At 38.4% G+C, this 19,555-nt stretch overlaps 1 protein-coding gene across 1 annotated transcript; it reads left to right on the top strand.

Moving 5' to 3' along the window:
- The first annotated feature begins 4,045 nt into the window (after positions 1–4,045).
- Positions 4,046–4,984, top strand: LOC100023711 (olfactory receptor 5B2-like). The gene has a single exon (XM_001367120.4). It carries the CDS (start codon positions 4,046–4,048, stop codon positions 4,982–4,984), a length of 939 nt encoding a protein of 312 aa, XP_001367157.4.
- Positions 4,985–19,555: the final 14,571 nt, after the last annotated feature.

The following is a 19,555-nucleotide window of genomic DNA, read 5'->3' as shown; positions in this document are numbered from 1 at the left end:
GTCATTTTTTAGACTGTCTAGCTAATTAGAAGCACCACACTATCTGTTTGTATGTAGTATTACATTTGAAACTCTCCCAAAACCTGTAGTCATTCAAAGTATACAGGGAAAGGATTAATATCCCTGGGTTACAGATGAGTAAACTGAGGCTGTGAAGAGTTGAATGATTTGCCATTTAGTTAAATCAGGTTCAGAAGTCAAGTTTTCTGACTCTCTTGCCCAAGTTGTTTTCTACTATACTTCACTAACAATGAGCTAAGGTGAAAATAGAAAGGACAAAGATGGCATCCCTGAGCAATCTGCTTTGTTCTCTGCTCAGAGGAAAGCTTATTTATTGAACTGGATGCAAGGGAGTGCCCAAGTGCTTCCAAGATAGCACAGTAGTCTGTCTTTAAAAGACAAGTTCCAAGGTCTGCATGAAGCCCTTACCTGCTCACTGTCATTTGCCACCAACACCCAAATGCAATCCTCATCGAGCTCATTGGCTTGAGACACACCTGGAGGCAAGACCTCCCCAGGGTCATTTTTCCTTCATCTGTTTCTATTATTCATCCTGAAACTGAGTGGGAGGGAAGGCCACTAACTCTATGACCATCCCTACAGTAGTAGTAGCCAAATATGAGCTCTCCAAATAGTGGAGCTTTTGACCAGTTAGCCTAAGAGACTAGAAAACAAAATACCAACACCCACCTGTCAAGGAGCTTGAAAGTTTTCTCTTCTGGAGCCCATCAGTCTTTTTCTAAATGTTAGCTATATTCTAAGAGGTAAATCCTAGATTCCAGTGCCTGGGAGTGGGAGTGGGAGATAAGAGGGAGGGAATAAACATGGCGGAGTGGAATGAGTGACAGATTCCTACAGGGAAACATGGGCTCAAATTCTGTCTCTGATACTTGCCATGGTCAAGTTCCTAATAGTATCTGGACCTCAGGTCCCCCCTTAGTAAAATGAGACCAAAAAGATCTGTGCAAGGTGCTCTGGACAATGTTGAAAATATGATAGCAATTATTATCTACTTTTCTGTAGTTTTCAAGGTGATTTTCTAGCAATTAACTAAAGGAACATTCTAAACAGTAAGGAAAGAGGTAATAGTTGTGCTCCTAATGCAGATAGAGCCTTAATAACAAGTATTTATTAATATAAATAAATATAAATAAAATTTATTAATAATTTATTAATAATTTTTAAAAAGCATTGAAGAAAGCAAGACTATGAACAGAGTCTCATGTTAAACTAAGAGTCTGCATTTGGGGTTGGGGGAGAAATACAAAGGTTAAATAGGACCTGGTTCCTGTCTAAAATAATAAACCATATTTTCAGGGAGCTCTTATACATGATCTTTTTTTAGTATCAAGACAAATCACTGAACTACATACCATAATGATTATTATATTCATTTAATAAATTATAAAACTGTTCCTACAGGAATTTGAGTTCCTTGTCCAGGGTAATGAAGCTAAGAAACAGTTGAGTCAAATTTTCCAAAGTCCCATTCTAGCTATTTACCCATCATTCCTTGTTGTCTCAAGGACTGTAGGGAATGGACAGAAAAATTATTAGCCTTATAGGCTACTTTTTTTCTGTCCTTTCCACACTGTGATCATAAGTTCTTCAGAACATTTTCTCATCCACTATCTCACATTAAGCCCAACAGCATGTGTAATTAATTATATCTTCCTTTTTTCTAAGCAATTTGGAGATTGTAACAGTATGTCACACATAAATACAAGATGTTTAGTTTTTTCCAGTGGTATCAAACTCTTTCTGACCCAATTTGTGATTTCTTAGTGAAGACACTGCAATATTTTGCATTTCCTTCTCCAGCTAAATTTTCAGGTGAGGAAACTAAGGCAAACAAGGTTAAGTGGCTTGTCCAAGGTCACATAGCTAGCAAGTGTTTGAGGCCAGATTTGAACTCTTGAAGATGAGTGTATTTGATTTCAGACCCAGCATGCTATCTAGGGAAACACCTGGCTATCCAAACCACACACACACAAACCTATGACCTAGAAAATATAAATATTAATATTTCTATCTCACAGAAGTGACAGATACTGAGAAGATTCAATTTAGCCAGTCAATTAACATTTATTAAATACTTACTATTGGGTAGTACAGTAGATAAAACACTGAACTTAAAATCAGGAAGACTTAAGCCCAAATCCATCCTTAGATAATTATTAGCTATGTACCCTGGACAAGTCACTTAACCCTGTTTGCCTCAGTTTCCCCATCTGTGAAACGAGTTAGAGAAGGAAATGGCCAACTCTTCCAGTATCGTTGCCAAGAAAACTCCAAACGAAATTATAAAGAGTAAGGAACAACCCAAACAACTTAACAATAATAAAAGCACCTACTATATGTTGAGAATTATGCTAAGTTCTGGGGATATAAAGGACTCAAAGCTGTCTGGGCCTTCAAGATACTCACAATTTAATATGAGAGAAGATATGCATGATTTGAATCCTCTATTAGATACTTACTAGTTGTGTAAACCTGGGAAAGTCACATAACTTTGCTCAGCCTCAGTTTGCTCATCTGTAAAATGAGAACATCACATACTTCAAAGGGTTGTTGTAAGGATCAAATGAGGTAAAATTAATAAAACTATTTGAAATCCATAACGTACTATAAAATATTGTCCTTGTCATTTTTGTTTTTGTTCAAAACAAACTTAATAAGCTTCCAAGGCAGGATTAGATCTCAGGTCTTTTCTGAGACCTGATTAGGCTTATTTACTAGATGGTTGTATCTGAAGTGGAGGAAAAATGCTCTTTCTTTTCTGTGCTTCAAGGACACAAGACCATACTGTCTAACAGAGCCAGTCAAATATATCCTAAGCCAAACCTTAATTGCAATGAATTTTGAGGGTTCTCAATCCAGCATATGAGAATGATATTCTTTGAAAAGGTCTATATCCTACTGATAGGAGAACAGCTCTGGAAGTAGAGGAGATCTCAGGGAACAACCCTTTCATTTTCTATATGAGCCAAATGAGTCCTAGGTAAGGAAAATGACTGGCCAAAGGCCAAAGAGGCAGTAAGTATCTTAGATGAGATCGGAACTCAAACTCTCTGAGTCTAGAGCTTGTCATCTATAAAAATGATCTGGAGGAGGAAATGACAAGCCACTCCAGTATCTTTGCCAAGAATATCCCAAATGGGGTCATCAAGAGTCAGACATGACTGAAAAAAAAATAAACAACAAGCTTAATGCTACTTATATATTAATTTGTCAGTAATCTGTTTACATATTTGTGTACACACTCATTTCTCCCCCCTCGATGGAATATAAGCTCCTTGAGGATAGGAGTCATTTCAAATTTGTCATTGTGTCTCCATGGTAGTTTCCACATCCTAGATACATAATACATCTTCATTTTATTGAATTCAATTCACAGGACGAGCCTCAGTATAGATTAGTTCTATTTATGTTTTTCTCCTCCAGAGTTTCTTTCTCTCTTACTTTCTCTTACTCTCTTCTCTCTTCAACTCAATCCAAAAAATGGTTTATCAATTGAAAAATGAATGAAATCTATTTCTGAGAAAAGGCCTAGCCCCTTTTCCATGGACATTAGCATATACTGACCCTAAAGGAGTGTATCACTTAAAAAAAAACACAACAAAACCCCTTACTTTCCATCTTGGAATCAATACTGTGTATTGGTTCCAAGGCAGAAGAGTGGTAAGGACTAGGCAATGGGGGTCAAGTGACTTGCCCAGGGTCACACAGCTGGGAAGTGTCTAAGGCCAGATTTGAACCAAGGACCTCACATTTCTAGACCTGGCTCTCTATCCACTGAGCTGCCCCCTGAAAGATTGAAAAAGACAGGAAACACAAGGAAAACAACCTCTTTCTCAAGAGGAATCTAGAAGTACAGAATTTGATGGTTCAATGATAGCTCTGGTGACAACCTCCAAGACTCTCTGGACCATCAGTCCCTGTCCCCAGTACTCATACAAAGGATATGTTTTTTGCCATAATTCATATTAGAGAGTTAATTCTTCTAATGATTTTTTATGTTGCAGGTCAATGATCTCACTTCCAAATGGCATCTATGGAAAATAGGACACAGGTGAATGAGTTTATTCTTTTGGGATTGACAGATGCCCCAGAGCTTCAGGTGCCCTTCTTTTTGCTTTTTACCCTCATCTACCTCATTACATTAGTGGGGAACCTGGGCATGGTGGCCATGATCTCCTGGGACTCCCACCTCCACACTCCTATGTATTTTTTCCTCAGTAACCTCTCTCTGGTGGATTTTGGTTACTCTTCAGCCATTACACCCAAGATGATGGCTGGGTTTCTCATGGGGAATAAGGTCATCTCCTACAATGGATGTGCTGCCCAGATGCTCTTCTTTCTGGCCTTTGCCTCCACTGAAAATTTTCTCTTAGCCACAATGGCTTATGATCGCCATGCAGCTGTGTGTAGGCCTCTCCATTATACCACCACCATGACAACAAGTGTATGTGCTGGTCTGGCCATTGCTTCCTATATCTGTGGCTTTCTGAATTCTGCCATTCACACAGGAGACACATTTAGCCTGTTTTTCTGCAATTCTAATGTGATCCATCACTTCTTCTGTGACATCCCTCCACTCCTCGATCTCTCTTGCTCTGACAGCCACACCGCAGAATGGGTGCTCTTTATTGTAGGGGGATTCACTGCCTTTTTTGCCATCCTGGTCATCTTGGCCTCCTACTTGTTCATTTTCATCACCATCTTGAAGATTCGCTCTTCTGAAGGCCGACAGAAAGCCTTCTCTACCTGTGCTACCCACCTCACAGCTGTGTCCATATTCTATGGGTCAACAATCTTCATGTACTTACAACCCAGCACTAATCATTCCATGGATACAGACAAAACAGCATCAGTGTTCTATACCATGATCATTCCCATGTTGAATCCTCTGATCTATAGCTTGAGGAACAAAGAAGTCAAGAGGGCTCTCCAGAAAGCTGCCAGGAGGCAAAGATGTTCATAGGCTTACATTTTTAGGGAGGAAACACTATAAAGATCTTCTTAATTCTTTATCCTTAACTCCAATGGTTTCTCCTTAGCTTCAGGATGAGATAGACAATTGTTTCACCTGGTATTTAAATGTCATCACAACCAGGATCCAGATTAAGAGCAATTTGTGTGTGTGTGTGTGTGTGTGTGTGTGTGTGTGTGTGTGTGTGTTCTTCTTATTGTTTGCTTCATACTATGGTCCAGGAACGTGATCTACTTAATGTTTTTCACATTCAAACTTCTATCTCCTTAGACACTCCTCCATCCCTGAACAGACTTGCCTCAGGCTTGAATATACTCTTTCGTCATCTCTATCTCTTATAATGTCTAACTTCCAAACCAAACAGGATGCATCCCTTCCTCCTCTCCCCTCCCCAAATCAGGCCTTTTTAATTTATTCAGTTGTTAAGGCTTCCTCTCACTGAAATTGCCTTTCATTTTCTTTACATAATTTTAATACATAATTATGTGTTTATGTTGTTTTTTTTTCTCAATAGAATGTAAAGTCCATGAAGGCAACAGCCTTGTATTCTTTTTTAAAAATCTTTGTAACTTTAGTGATTAATATAACATCTGGTACATAGAATGGATTAAATAACAAACATCTTATTTACTGGTCAAATAAAGGATTGATTGACTAATGTGGTTGTTTATTCTTTTTATTAAGGCCTCCATTGAGGGGGCAGCCATAAACTCTTTGAACAATACATTCCTCTTTTGGATAACATCAATTTTTAGGAATGTTTTCTTCAGATCAAGCTTCAATTTCCCTGTTGAATATATCCATTACTGTTAGTTCTGCATTTAAGGCTAAGTAGACCAAGTCTAATCCTTCTGTCATATCATAATCTTTCAAATACCAAACAACAGTTATCATGATCCTACTTTGTTTTCTCTCCTCTAGGCTACATGTTAACACTTATTATCCTGGCCCTTATTGGCTAGAAGGCCAGGCACATTCCATTTCAGTCCTCACCTAGTGTTTTCAAGTACCATTAAAGGAGTTTGGGGATGCCTAGACTCTTTGGAAATGGACATCTCTCTCATCAGTGTACTTCTATCTTGGGTATGGGAGGTGAGGTTCCTCTATGCTCATTTTGTTTAGCCTCTAACATATCCTTTTACAAAGGAATATTTATTTCAAAATCTATAATCACAAGCAAACTTATTTCCCACAAATATAATTCCCATCCACATCATCAGCTCTGGGTGGATTGGCAGGATATTGGGTTCTCAGTTCTCAGATCCTATAGAGCACAGTTCTAAATTCAAAGTCTAAGACCCCACTTTGGCTTAAGTCCTAGGCATCCTGGTACTTCCAGGCTTCCCTAGTGGCATGGCTGACTGTGCCATTTCACCTGGAAACTAGCCCTCATTTTAACATGGCTTGAACTCCCAGGTCAAATGGGGATCACTGTACCCAAACCAAGGAGGCTTCCCTTGAATGGTAGAAGAACCCAGGGAAGCAGGATACCTGGCAATCTCAGCATGCTCATGTAAACCTCTTCATATTTGCAAAATATGCAAATCTACTTTGTCTTTGACAATGATTCTGCTTATTACACCTATTCTGAAAATAATGCCATTCATTCACATAATACTTATTTTGATGTGACCAGAGTAGTATACAATGGGACTACCAACTGTGTCATCATCCTCTCTCTAAAAAATAAATATTTAATTTAAATATTTTTTTCTTTCAAAATTTTAAATTCCAAAATCTCTCTTCCCCTCTAACTCTCCACCATTGTTAAAGATGAAGAGATCCCCTCTTTAGCTGGTATAAAGGGGCGACCAGGATTTTACAGAACCTGGTCTGACAGGGAAGTCTCTTCAAGGCCAGAGAGCAAAAATGGCTGCTCTCTCTGACCTCAGGCCAGTGAGTAATCAATCTGACTGCTTCTCTGAGATAGAATGGTTTAATAACGTCGATAACTAGGTATGGGGTGAAGGAAGTGGATTGAGGTTTATTCCCTGTAGCTAACAAAATATAACTTGTTTTTCCACCAACTGACTTTGATGGCAAGTCTCTTCTGTCCTTGACTAGAGTTGAGGCTATGCTGAAATACACTCTCTGCCTGATAAATCCCTTCTATTCTTAACTAAATCTAGGCTAAATCCACTTAGAAACAAGTCTCTAGATTGTAGATTGGACAGAAATGAAGACAGGCTTCAGGGGCGATCCAGTCTCCCTCTGAGAATACCCCACAAAGGCAAACTGCTGGGTCTGATCAGCTTCCTCTCAGATCTTGTTCTTCACAGAGTCATAGGAGAGTCATACGTCTCAATGGGATTCAGGCTTTTATTAAATTCTCTTTTAGGAATGGTTTCCACTTTCCAAAGGGTTGAAGCAGGGGTGTGAGAGCTGATCGTCCTTCCAGAGTCAAGCTGGCTGTTGGAAATCACAGCATCCCCTCTCCTCCCAAGATTCTAACAGGGTTAAACCCTATCAGTCTTGCTTCACCACATTCTATCCCACTCTCTTCATAATCCATGTGGCTTCCTAAAATCTCCTGTTATACCATCCAATGAGAAGCTGAACAATATCATATTGATTATACTTATGAAATCATGAAAAAACATTTCCAAATGACCCATTTTGGAAGTAGATTGCATTTTTTATTTATTTGCTTGTTCATTTGTTTATTTATTTTAAAACTCTTACCTTTGTGAATTTTAGATTTACTCCACCCTGCTTAGTCTAACAAAATAAAGAATGTCTACACCCCCACTTAAGGATTAAGTGTTGAGGAGGATGGCCTATGAAAGACATGTGCTAGCAAGTGACAAATAAGAAACAACTGACAGACCACCTGTGCTGTCCTAAGTCAAGCTTAAGTTACCATTGGTACATGTGAGACGCAGGAAGTGATGTAAAGAATGGTCTATATATTTTGCATCACTTCCTCTCTCTGGTCTCTTTTTGTGGAGAGGTGCCTCTGGCACTCTTTTGGCAGAGAGGTGGCTGGTGGCAGCATGCTGGGTGTCTTGGCGTAGCTGCAGCTTTTGCCTGGGTTTGGTGGTGAGTGTCCTTGATACAATACTGGAGAAGCTTAGTAGTGTAGTTCAGGTGATGCATCTTCCCTGAGCTCTCTCAGAGTGTAGGCTGATTCTTTTTTTTTTCCTTTACCTTTCCTAAAAATGCCATTGTCCTAGGAGGCCCATCATCTCGGAGGCCTTGTGGCTGGAAGGTCTCTGAACTCCCCTTGGCTCAGGCTATGCCGGAGAAATCTTATGCCCTTTCCCCTCTCTCTTCTTCTTAATTCCTTCCCTCTATATTAATTAAATCACCATAAAATTCCCAAATGGACGAGTATTTTTATTGGGATTTGAATTAATCCCTGGTGACCAACTAAATTTATATTTCAGTCAAAAGACCCTAAATTTACCCCTTACACCTTCCATCTTGGAATCAATACTCTGTATTGGGTAGAAGAGTGGTAAGGGCTAGGCAATGGGGGTTAAGTGACTTGCCCACGGTCACACAGTTGGGAAGGGTCTGAAGCCAGATTTGAACCTAGGACCTCCCATCTCTAGACCTGGCTCTCAATCCACTGAGACATCCAGCTACCCCCTGGATTGCATTTTTTAAATCATGTTTCTTTTGGAGTTCCCTCACATCATTATATTGGTGAGAGTAGCCAAGTCTCTTGCAATTGATCATTATGACAGTATTGCTATTACTATGCACAATGATCTCTCAGTTCATATCATTTTACTTTTCATCAGTTCATATAGGCTGGATCATATTTTGTTTTTCTGAAATCACTCCCTCATCATTTCTTATAGCAAAATAGTACTATTTCATATTCATATGCCACAACTTGTTTAGACATTCCCTAATTGTTGAGCATTCTATTAATTTACAATTCTTGGTTACCACGAAAAAAGCTGCTATGAATATTTTTGTACCCGTGGGTTCTTTCCCTACTTCTTTGATCCTAGAAGTGACATTGCTATATATGCATAGTTTTATGGCCCTTTAGGCTATTCTCCAGAATGGTTGGACCAGTTCATTAGTGGACCTATTCTTCCCTCATCCCCTCCAACATTTATCATTTTTGACAGATATGAGGCAGGACTTCAGAGTTGTTTTAATTTACATTTATCTGATCAGTAGAACCTTAGAGCATCATTTTATATATCATTATTAAAATCTTTGATTTGTTCTCCTATAAACTGCCTGTTTGTATTCTTTCATCATTTATCAATTTGGGAATAGCTTTAATTTTTATGAATTTGACTTCTATATTCTATGTATACTTGGAAAATTATGCCTTTATCATAGAAACATACTGTAAAATTTTAAATATTATTCCATTGACTATAATGTATTTAGCCTAATGTAGTTTCCCCTGATTTTCTCTTTTAATTAGGTCCCTTTTTGCTTTTGCTTTGTCTGAAATCATCCTTGCTCCCCTTTCATTTTTTTTTAGTTCTGCTAAAACATATTAAATTCTGCCCTCGCCTTTTATTTTAGTTCTGGGTCTGTCTTGTTGCTTCATATGTATCTCTTGTAAGCAACATATTGTTGGATTCTGCTTTCTAGTCGGCTCTGTTATTCTCTTCCAGTTTGTGGATGAGCTCATCCCATTCCCATTTACCATTATGACATAACTTTATACCCCTGTATCCTATTTTCTTCTGCTTCTTCTGTTCTCTCTGTCTCTCTCTCTGTCTCTCTCTCTCTCTCTCTCTCTGTCTCTCTGTCTCTCTCTCTCTCTCTCTCTCTCTCTCTCTCTCTCTCTCTCTCTCTCTCTCTCTCTCTCTCTCTCTCTTTCTCTTTCTCTAGCCTGTTCCTCCTGAGAAGTCTATTTAGCTTCTAAGTACTGATTCCCTTAATCTGTCCTCTCTTCTACTGTCCCTTCCCTTTTCCTAAATCCCTTTCCCCTACTATTTCCCTATTTGCTAAGTTCTATTTCTATACAATTCAAGGTGTATTTCATTGAGAGTGAAGGAACTCTGCTTTCTTACAGCTTCAAATGCTTTGTCTTGAAACAGTGACCAGGGCCATTCTTCCCTTGCTATTGAAAGTGCAAATGCTCCTCTCACCCTTAGAACTGTCACCAGGATTGTTGCACCCTTGTGACCAACCATAATTGGTTCTCTTACCCTGAAATTACAACCCAGAACTGTATATGATTAATGGAGTTGCCAGATAGTACCGGTTGAACCCAGTGCCAATAGAGGGTCCTCTCTAATCTTTTTCCTTTAAAAAATACCTTACTTTCCATCTTAGAATCAATACTGTGTATTGGTTTCAAGACAGAAGAGAGGTAAGAGGTAGGCAATGGGGGTTCAGTGACTTGCCCAGGGTCACATAGCTAACAAGTATCTGAGTCCAGATTTGAACTCAGGACCTCATTTTTCTCGGCCTGGCTCTCAATCCATTGAATCATCTAGTTGCCCATATCTAATCTCTTTCTGACCAATTGTTGAACCCCATTACTGTCTCTGGGCTAAAAGATTTTGAAGCTGTTTCTCTCCTCCTATTGCAGTCATTTTTAAGACCCGCTACTGATACTCTTGGCACATTTCAGGCCTGAGTCCACCCCAGTATTACAGATCTCTTTTGTAGATCTTCTAAGTGTTCTCTGGGAAAATGACTTGGAAGCTTCAGTTTGATTTGAGATGCTGTTTAATTGTTTGGAGAAGAATATTGAGAGGTCTATAATGTGACAAGGAAATCACTTTAAAAGACTGATATATATTAATTTAAGGTCACCAAGGAATTCAGCTATGTAATTCCTAAATGAAAACTCAAGTCAGCCGTCAACCTTTTATGGAGGTTTTAATTACAAACAGGAGGAAGAAAGGTATTAGAGATAGATAGATAGAGAGAGAGATAAAAAGAGAGAGAGAGAGAGAGAGAGAGAGAAGGGGAGAGAAGGGAATAGGGCTTAAATATAACTGAGGCAAAGAAAAGAGATCAGTCCCTATCACTCATGTGACCAAAATGGAGAAACAGTCTCAGGGGCCTCCACCTCCAGCCTCCTTCAGAGCAAAACTTCTCAGAGCACAACCTCTCAGAGCAAAACCTCTCCAATCCCCCTCCAGTCCTCAGATCCCCGTTATCTTTAAGGAAACCATCTAAATGCCCTCCCCTCAGTTCTCACATCTACCAATCACTGTCCATGTTTCCCCTGTGCCAATGGTGGCTCTAGCTTAACCCAGGACCGCCCAGAGGTCTGCCCCCCTTTGCACATGTCTGTTGAAGGTCATATTCTCAAATAATTAAATCTTGATCTATGCTGCAGCCCTTCCTAAATCCTGTTAGGCTGAGTATCGTGGAGATTGTAAGTTCTAAGACCTGGTTCTGTCATTCCAAGTATCTCTATTGTATTAATTCTAAAATGAATCGTGACTCAAAGAACTTCCTGTTCTATGCTTAAGCATAGGTCAAAGCCCTTTCCATTGTTCAGCAAAAGGTTTCTGTCCTAAAGCAGTCCCAAGTAGGGAGGAGAAGGAACCTCCCATGCCAAGGGGGTTCACATTCTAATAGAGTTCCCACTATCAGTAGGAAATTCCCTCCAAGCATGAAACCTTCCAATGGTGAAATTTCCAACATTCACAAGTCTAAGAAATTTTAAGGTTTACACTAATCTGCCATTTTTAACTACACAAGTCATCAATGTCTTTCTCTTTTTAAAAAACCTTTACCTTCTGCCTTTAGAATAGACAACAAATATAGGTTCCAAAGCAGATGAATAGCAAGGGCGAGGCAATTAGAGTTAAGTGACTTGCTCAAGGTAACACAACTAGGAAGTGTCTGAGGTCAGCCTTGACCTCAGAACATTCCATCTCCAAATTTGGTTCTCTATGCATTGAACCAAAAAACTGCCCCATCAGACACTCCTAATACAGTCTAAATTAGTAGGATAATTCATAGCTCAAATGAGACTTGTTCTTTGCAAACCTTAGAGCACCATATAAACACCAACTACTCTTGTTACTATTAGTAAATACATCATAATGTGTTAATCACATATTGAGTTTGCAGTCCACAAAGAATACCAAAACTCCCATATCTTTTTGCAGACAAATTGCTTGCTAAACACCGATTTCTCTTCCCTCATAATCTTGTGAATCTAATTTTTTTTAATGCAAGAGAAACACTTTTTATTTGTAGAATTGAATTTCATGTGATTAGACTTAGAACAACATTCTATCCTATCAAAATCTCATAATACTAGCATTTATGAATAACTTTAAATTTGATAAATGTTTTATGTTATCTCATTTCATCTTTATAACAACCATGGATAATCAGTATTGTTTTTATTCCCATTTTGTGGAATGGGAAATTGATAAAGACAGAAGTTAAGTAATTCCCAGAGTGACAAACTAGTCAACTCATAGGCAGCAAGGTCACATCATGGATGGAGCATAGGACTTACTGTCAGAAAAAAGGAGAGATAATTAAATCTATTTTATTCCCAACATCTACAGCCTACTAGATCTATATATTTGTAGGTCTTTTGAGAAAATGTTCACTAACCTTGAGAGAACAAGGTAAGGTCAATGAATGAGATACGGTCCCACTGAATAGACTTCTGGGCAAGCCAAAAGAATAATAGGAGTATTATTAATAGGAGTACAAATTTTTGGATTTACAAAACTGTTTCTTTCCAATAGTCCTATCAAGCAGGTACAGAAGTTATTATTGTTGCCCTTTTATAGAGGGGAAACTCACTTTCAAATAGGTAATGTCACTTCTTTCAGGTTTCATAGTTCATAAGAGGCACCACCTGATCTTTTCCACATCCAGTATTTCTCTGATTCTTACAACATCTTGTCAATCTACTGAGAGAAGATGTTATTATTTCCATTTTACTGATAAGCATATTGAGGACTGGAAAAAATAGAGTGGCTTTGCCAAAGTCAAGCCAATAGAAAATAGTTCAATTGAAGTAAAAACCTTGTATTCTAATTTAAAAAATTAATTAATCAATTCTAATTTCCACAGCCAAAACATTCTCTACTCCATCTCATTAACAATGAACTAGGAACTACAAAGGCAAAAATGGAAAATGAGAAAATCACTGCTCGGGGCAATTAGGTTTGGTCCCTATGGTCAGAGAAAATTTTAATGACTAGTTATGTTTATGAGTTGATTTTGAAGCTCCCAAGTCCCTTCAAGGGAGCACAGTAGCTCTTATGAGACTATACATGAAAAGCTATATAAAGTCCCTGCTTATCTCTGATTTAGCCACCAACACCCAAGTGTACTTTTATTAGTGCTTTTTGGTGACCCACCTGGAGGAAGAAACTCCCTGAGTCATTCACTCATCCATATTGTTTATATTATTCATCCTGAAACTGAGCTGGAGAGAAGGTAACTAACTCCTACCATCCGTATCATCGCACTAGCTAGGGTGGAAGTGTCAGGATCTGGTATAGCCATCTAACTCCAAGGAGTAGAAGACACTCTCCAATGGGGTCATGTGATTCCCAGCATGGAGACTTCAGTACCAGTGCCCATATGTCAAAGGGTTTGGCCAACTTTCTCTTCTAGAAATCCATTAGTCTTTTGCTTGAATCAGGTAGGTTTTGAGAAATCAGATCTTAGAATCAAATATGAACTGAGAGAGGGGAGCAGTGTGATGTAACTAAAAAACTATAGAGCAGCAGATGGGGAAATCTGTACTCAAATCTTGTCTCCAACACTCAATCGCTACGTCTCTATGGATGAGCCTTTAGAGTCTCTGATACTCAGTTTTCACAGGAGTAAAACGGACTGTGAAAATGCCTCTAAGTATTTCCTCCATGCTGAATCTTTGAATTTGAAAAGAGAAAAAATGAGCAAACTACTTCATAAATTTTAAAAGTTAAATAAATACCAATTATCATTGTCACACCAAGCCAAGAACAGCTCCATAGACATGTCCCTTAGATTCTACTTTCTAAGCAGCATCCACCCATCAGTGATTCATCATTGAACTTTCACTATGCAGGTAGGTCTGAACTAATGTAACTAACTTATCATGTAGCCTACCTTGTTTCATCTTTTAGATTTTGTCAAGTGCTTTGCTAAGATAAAAACTAATTTATGTACATGTATTCTTTTTTTTAAAACCCTGACCTTCTGTCTTTGAATCAATACTATATACTGGTTCCAAGGCAGAAGAGTGGCAAGGACTAGGCAAGGGGGGTTAAGTGACTTGCCCAGGGTCACACAGCTAGGAAGTGTCTGAGGCCAGATTTGACCTGAGGACCTCCCATCTCTAGGCCTGGCTCTCAATCCACGGAGCCACCCAACTCTCTATGTACGTGTATTCTTAGGGAATATGTCCACTAAACTGAAAGAAGTAGGATAAGATGGATGAATGATACCCATTTCCATAGGAAAGATCTAAAGGTAGACTAAAAGGATAATAGGAGGTGTAATTATTTAAAGCACAATAGCTTACATATTCAGGGATAAGGCAATGAAATCCTTTGATGCTCTCTAAATTGAGAGTCCTCATGAGAGACCTCAATTGGAACTGTGGCCTTAATATGTACAAAACATTTTTTCTTAAACCAATTAAAGGAAGATCACATGCAGAGCATCTGGTTATATAGTTGGTGAAAATATTTATAACTTCCATTTCTAAACTCTTTAGGGATTACAAAGGTCTTCCATATACACAACTGAGACAAATCATAAAAGTATTAATCTTCCAATTCCATACATAGCATTTTGAATATATTGTGTAGCCCCTCAACATCTCACTCTAGGACTATTGCAATCATTTTCTTTTCTTTCTTTTTCTTTTTTTAAACCCTTACCCTTACCAATACTGTGTATTGGCTCCAAGGCAGAAGTGTGGTAAGGGCTAGGCAATGGGGGTCAAGTGACTTGCCCAGGGTCACACAACTGGGAAGTGTCTAAGGCCAGATTTGAACCTAGGACCTCCCATCTCTAGGCTTGGCTCTCAATCCACTGAGCTACCCAGCTGCCCCATTTGCAATCATTTTTTTGGGCCATCTCCTAACACCAAATCTCTCTCCATTCAAATCCATCCTCCATTCAGCTACCAAAGTGATTTTCCTTAATTGCTGTCCTGAAACCCTCAGCCCTTCACTCATTATACTTCAAAGGCTCCCTATTACTTCCAAGATCAAATATAGAATCATCTCTCTGACTTTAATAGTTTTTTATGACTTGGTCCCTTTTCTAACTTTCCAATTTTCCTAGTTTTCTCCTTTCCATGTTCCCTAGGATCCAGATCCACTAGCCAACTTTGCCTTCTATGCTCCATCTAATCTTCTGAAATTATTTTCTGATTTATGTTTTCTGATATTTCTCATATATATATTCTGATATATATCCATAGCATATATGGAGATATATATATATATAAATACATTTTGTATAATATATTTCTATATCTACCTTGGATGTATGTATATGTGTCCCATAGTTGCTGGTAGACTTCCCTGTTAAACATAAAGATTTGGGGGGTCAAGGGCCATGTTTTTGCCCTTCTTTGTAGCCCTAGCCCTTAGCAAAGCTCTTGGCACATAATAGGTGATTCATGAATGTGCATTTCTTGGCTAACTGACCAAAGATGATACCAGTAGCAGCAGGACTGGCCTCAGCAATAGTAACTATTAGAAAGCCTGACACTTTTATAACACTGTAGTTTATAAATCACATCACATCAATTTTTTCGAATGTCAGTGCTTATCTAAAGAGAAACAGTGACGTCTATTTCAACAGCTAATTCTTTTTTGATTTTTTAAAACCTTTTAAGAAATACTTTATAAAATCTCCAAGGCACTTTTTTACATTATCTTTACAGTACCTGCTAGGCAAAACAAGGGAGGACAAGACCCAGCAGAAGCAGCAGTAATGATATAGGCACCTGAAGCACTGGAGACATGAGTTGTCTCCCTACATCTTTGCCAAGAAAACCCCAAATGGGATCATGAAGAATTGGCCACAACTGAACAACAACAAAATGGAGCACTCAGAAGTGATCTCAGTACTCCAGTGACAGAATCTGGTGGATCCATTGGATGTCATATTCCTGGATGCTGCTGGCCCTCTTGATGCAGTCCAAGATCACAGTAACGTTCTTGACTGCTATATGGTGTGAGTAAAACCTATTAAATTTCCAGTTCACTAAAGACCCAAGATTTGCTTATCAGATAAACTGCAGACTACTCCAGGCTCCCTCACGGAACACTTAGGAATTTATAGTTTGATCCCCATGGTCACACTTTGCTTTTCTCTCTATTTAATTTCGTCTTACTAAAAATAGGATATGTTTTCTTGAGATCTATTGGAATTCTGATTCTTTCACATATGGAAGCAATTCAACTTTTCGTCTCCAGCTTCATGTCAACTGCAATTTGGACAATCATATCATCTATTGATAAAATATAAAAATATTTGGAAATTATACTTCTGTGCAGTGGTTTCCTGGAAACCTATAAGTTGATGTCATGTTTTTTGTATTTATTCTTTGGGTCTAGTAATTCAACTATTTCTGACTTCACATAATTATACTATCACCAAGCCTGGATCTCACCAAATATTCCTTAAACATATCATGAGATTTGTTTAACATTAAAATCTCAGTGAATTATATATATATATATATATATATATATATATATATATATATAGCACTAAACCATGCTATTACTTTAGTTTTCCCCCTTCATATATCAGTGATTTCCATCAATGCAGCAAACTCCCAAGTGAGTAAGAGCCCTCTGCAAAGCATCACCATCTGCTCTGGAATTGATAGCCTTGGAGAATTGTCTGTGGAACTAAAATGTCAAGTGATGTTTTCAGGGACATATAGCCTCTGTGAGTCAGAGGGAGAATATGAATTCAGTTTATCCTAACTTTGAGACTAGATCTCTCCCTAGTATACCACATTTTAGCAACCCTTTCACAAAGAGGAATAAGTTTAGTTTGTTATCATCTATTCTTTTTTTTTTTAAATAAACCTTCCGTCTTAGAATACAATACTGTGTATTGGTTCCAAGGCAGAATAGTGGTAAGGGCGAGGCAATGGGAGTCAAGTGACTTACCCAGGGTCACACAGCTGGGAAGTGTCTGAGGCCAGATTTGAACCTGTCTCTATGCCTTGCTCTCAATCCACTGAGCTGGATTAACTGGGCTGCCCCCGTTATCATCTATTCTTGATGTATGAAGTCATGTTAAAGTTAGAGTTCATGGAAAATATCAAGATTTTTCAAGGAAAAATTAGGCCAATCTGCATTGGGAAAGGTCTTAGGATATTAGTCTCATTACAGTGGGAGCCAGCTCGATTGACAGTTTATAGTTAGAAAGTGAAGTAACTATAAGAATATATGTATTGTACCACTTTGTGATCATTGCTTTGTTTTCTAGATAATCATATACTAACTCTTTAATACATGCTAGACTTTCCCAAGAACTTATATTTTTCTTAGCTATGATTTCAGTTATCATACATTTTTTTGAAATTCTAGACACCATTTGCTTTTTCTTCATTTCTTGACTATATCTCTAATTCTTTTCAATCTTTCAAAAGTTATTGAGGAAAAAAAGGGGTAGGTAGGTAGTACAGTGGATAGAATACCAGGCCCAGAATTTGGAGGACCTGCCTGAGATAATTACTAGCTGTGTGACCCTGGGCCATTCACTTAATGCCAGTTGCCTAGCCTTTGTTAGATTTCTGTCTTAGAAATGATACTAAGATGAAAGGTAAGGAAGGTTTAAAAAAAATCTCTGATGGGGGCAGCTGGGTGGCTCAGTGGATTGAGAGCCAGGCCTAGAGATGGGAGGTCCTAGGTTCAAATCTGGCCTCAGCCACTTCCCAACTGTGTGACCCTGGGCAAGTCACTTAACCCCCCCCCCCAATTGCCTAGCCCTTACCACTCTTCTGCCTTGGAACCAATACACAGTATTGATTCTATGACAGAAGGTGAGGGGTTACAAAATAAATAAATAAAATAAAAAATCTCTGAGGAGAGTTCAGAAGGCAAATTCTTTGAGTACCTACAATTATAGTCTACCATATCCCAATGACTAATGATTCCACTATAGCTAGTTCTGACTCCAGGTCTCATGTTCTATCCTCTTTGAAGTGTTGCCTTTGAGGACATGTGAGGGAATATTAAGTATTGAATAGCAAATAGAGCACGACTTTGAGATGGGAAACATGTGTTTGATTCTCATCTTAGATATTTGCTCTCTAGATGACTCTGAGGAAGTTATTTAACCTCTTAGTCTTTGCTTCTTTTTCTTTTTACTGGGAGTAGCAAAGCCTTGGTTAGCTACTTCATGTTTCTATCATGAGAATCAAATAAGATACTGTATTTAAAGTACTTTGAAAACATTGACACACTATATAAATATCAGTTATCTTGAGTGTTATGTTCATATGAGGAATATTTGGTTCCTGAAGGTCCAAAGATCATTCTCCTTGTCAGGGAAGGTAAAGGCTAAATACTGATAAGTCAATCATCTTTCCCTTCACTTGATAGTTTCCTGATCTCATCCACCCTATGTGCATCAAGATCGAATCCTACCATTTTACTCGGTCCTTTTCGTTCACCCAACTTAGGTTAAAAAGAAAAGAAGCTTCTAAAATTTTTGTTTAGCCTTCTTTTCCAGCATGAACTCATTTGGAGTCATCGGCATTCCTGTTACTATTCTAATAAGATTGTTCTATTTTATAGTCATCCTGTTAATCTTGCATCTTTCTTCTGTATATGGCTTCCACTTTATTTCATGAATTTTATGCAATTTGCATTAATTTTTAGGAAATCCCTTTTTCCCATCCTAACTAAAATGATTTTTCTTTGTGTCTTCAGAATTTCATTCTTGAGAACTTCTCATTCCCACTGGGCTGAATTCCCCTTTAGATTTGAAGTCCAAGAATCATATATCCTATATATCATGCTGCCAGAAATCTTCTTTCCCCAAATCTAGGGTCACCTACATACTGTTCCTTACTTTCATGCTCTTAATTTTCTAAACTCCAACCTGGATTTATTACTTGTCCCCAGGGTTCATATCAGTTACTTCCATTAATGTCTCTCTCTAATACCATGTTGTAGAATGGAAGTGCTGAAATCTTGAGGACTATTTAAGTGGAACACAAACTTTTGGTATAGCCTAGTGACCGAAGACATGTTTACTGTATAAATCTGAGCCTGCTTTGGTGCAAAAGGGTTCAACATCAGGGGACTGGCCACCAAGAAAAATTCTTGGGGTTGTGGCATCTTAGAAAATGGAAAAAGAAACCCTTAGTTCTTTGTATATTCTCTTCTGCTTCTATAATGGTGGGAGTAAAGTTTCAAGAAAATTCAATTCAGGGGGCAGCTGGGTAGCTCAGTATATGGAGTACCAGGCTGAAAGATGAGAGGTTCTGGGTTCAAATCTGGCCTCAGAAACTTTCCAGCTGTATGACCCTGGGCAAGTCACTTAACCCCCATTGCCTAGCCCTGACCATTCTTCTGCCTTGGAATCAATACACAATATTGACTCCAAGTTGGAAGGTAAGGGTTAAAAAAAAAAGAAAGAAAGAAAATTCAATGCAGCAGTAGAATGATGCAT

This window comes from Monodelphis domestica, chromosome 6 (genome assembly GCF_027887165.1).
Source record: "Monodelphis domestica isolate mMonDom1 chromosome 6, mMonDom1.pri, whole genome shotgun sequence".
Classification (NCBI taxonomy): Eukaryota; Metazoa; Chordata; class Mammalia; order Didelphimorphia; family Didelphidae; genus Monodelphis; species Monodelphis domestica.
The sequence above is the reverse complement of the archived record's forward strand: the minus strand, read 5'-3'. Positions and strand labels throughout refer to the sequence as shown.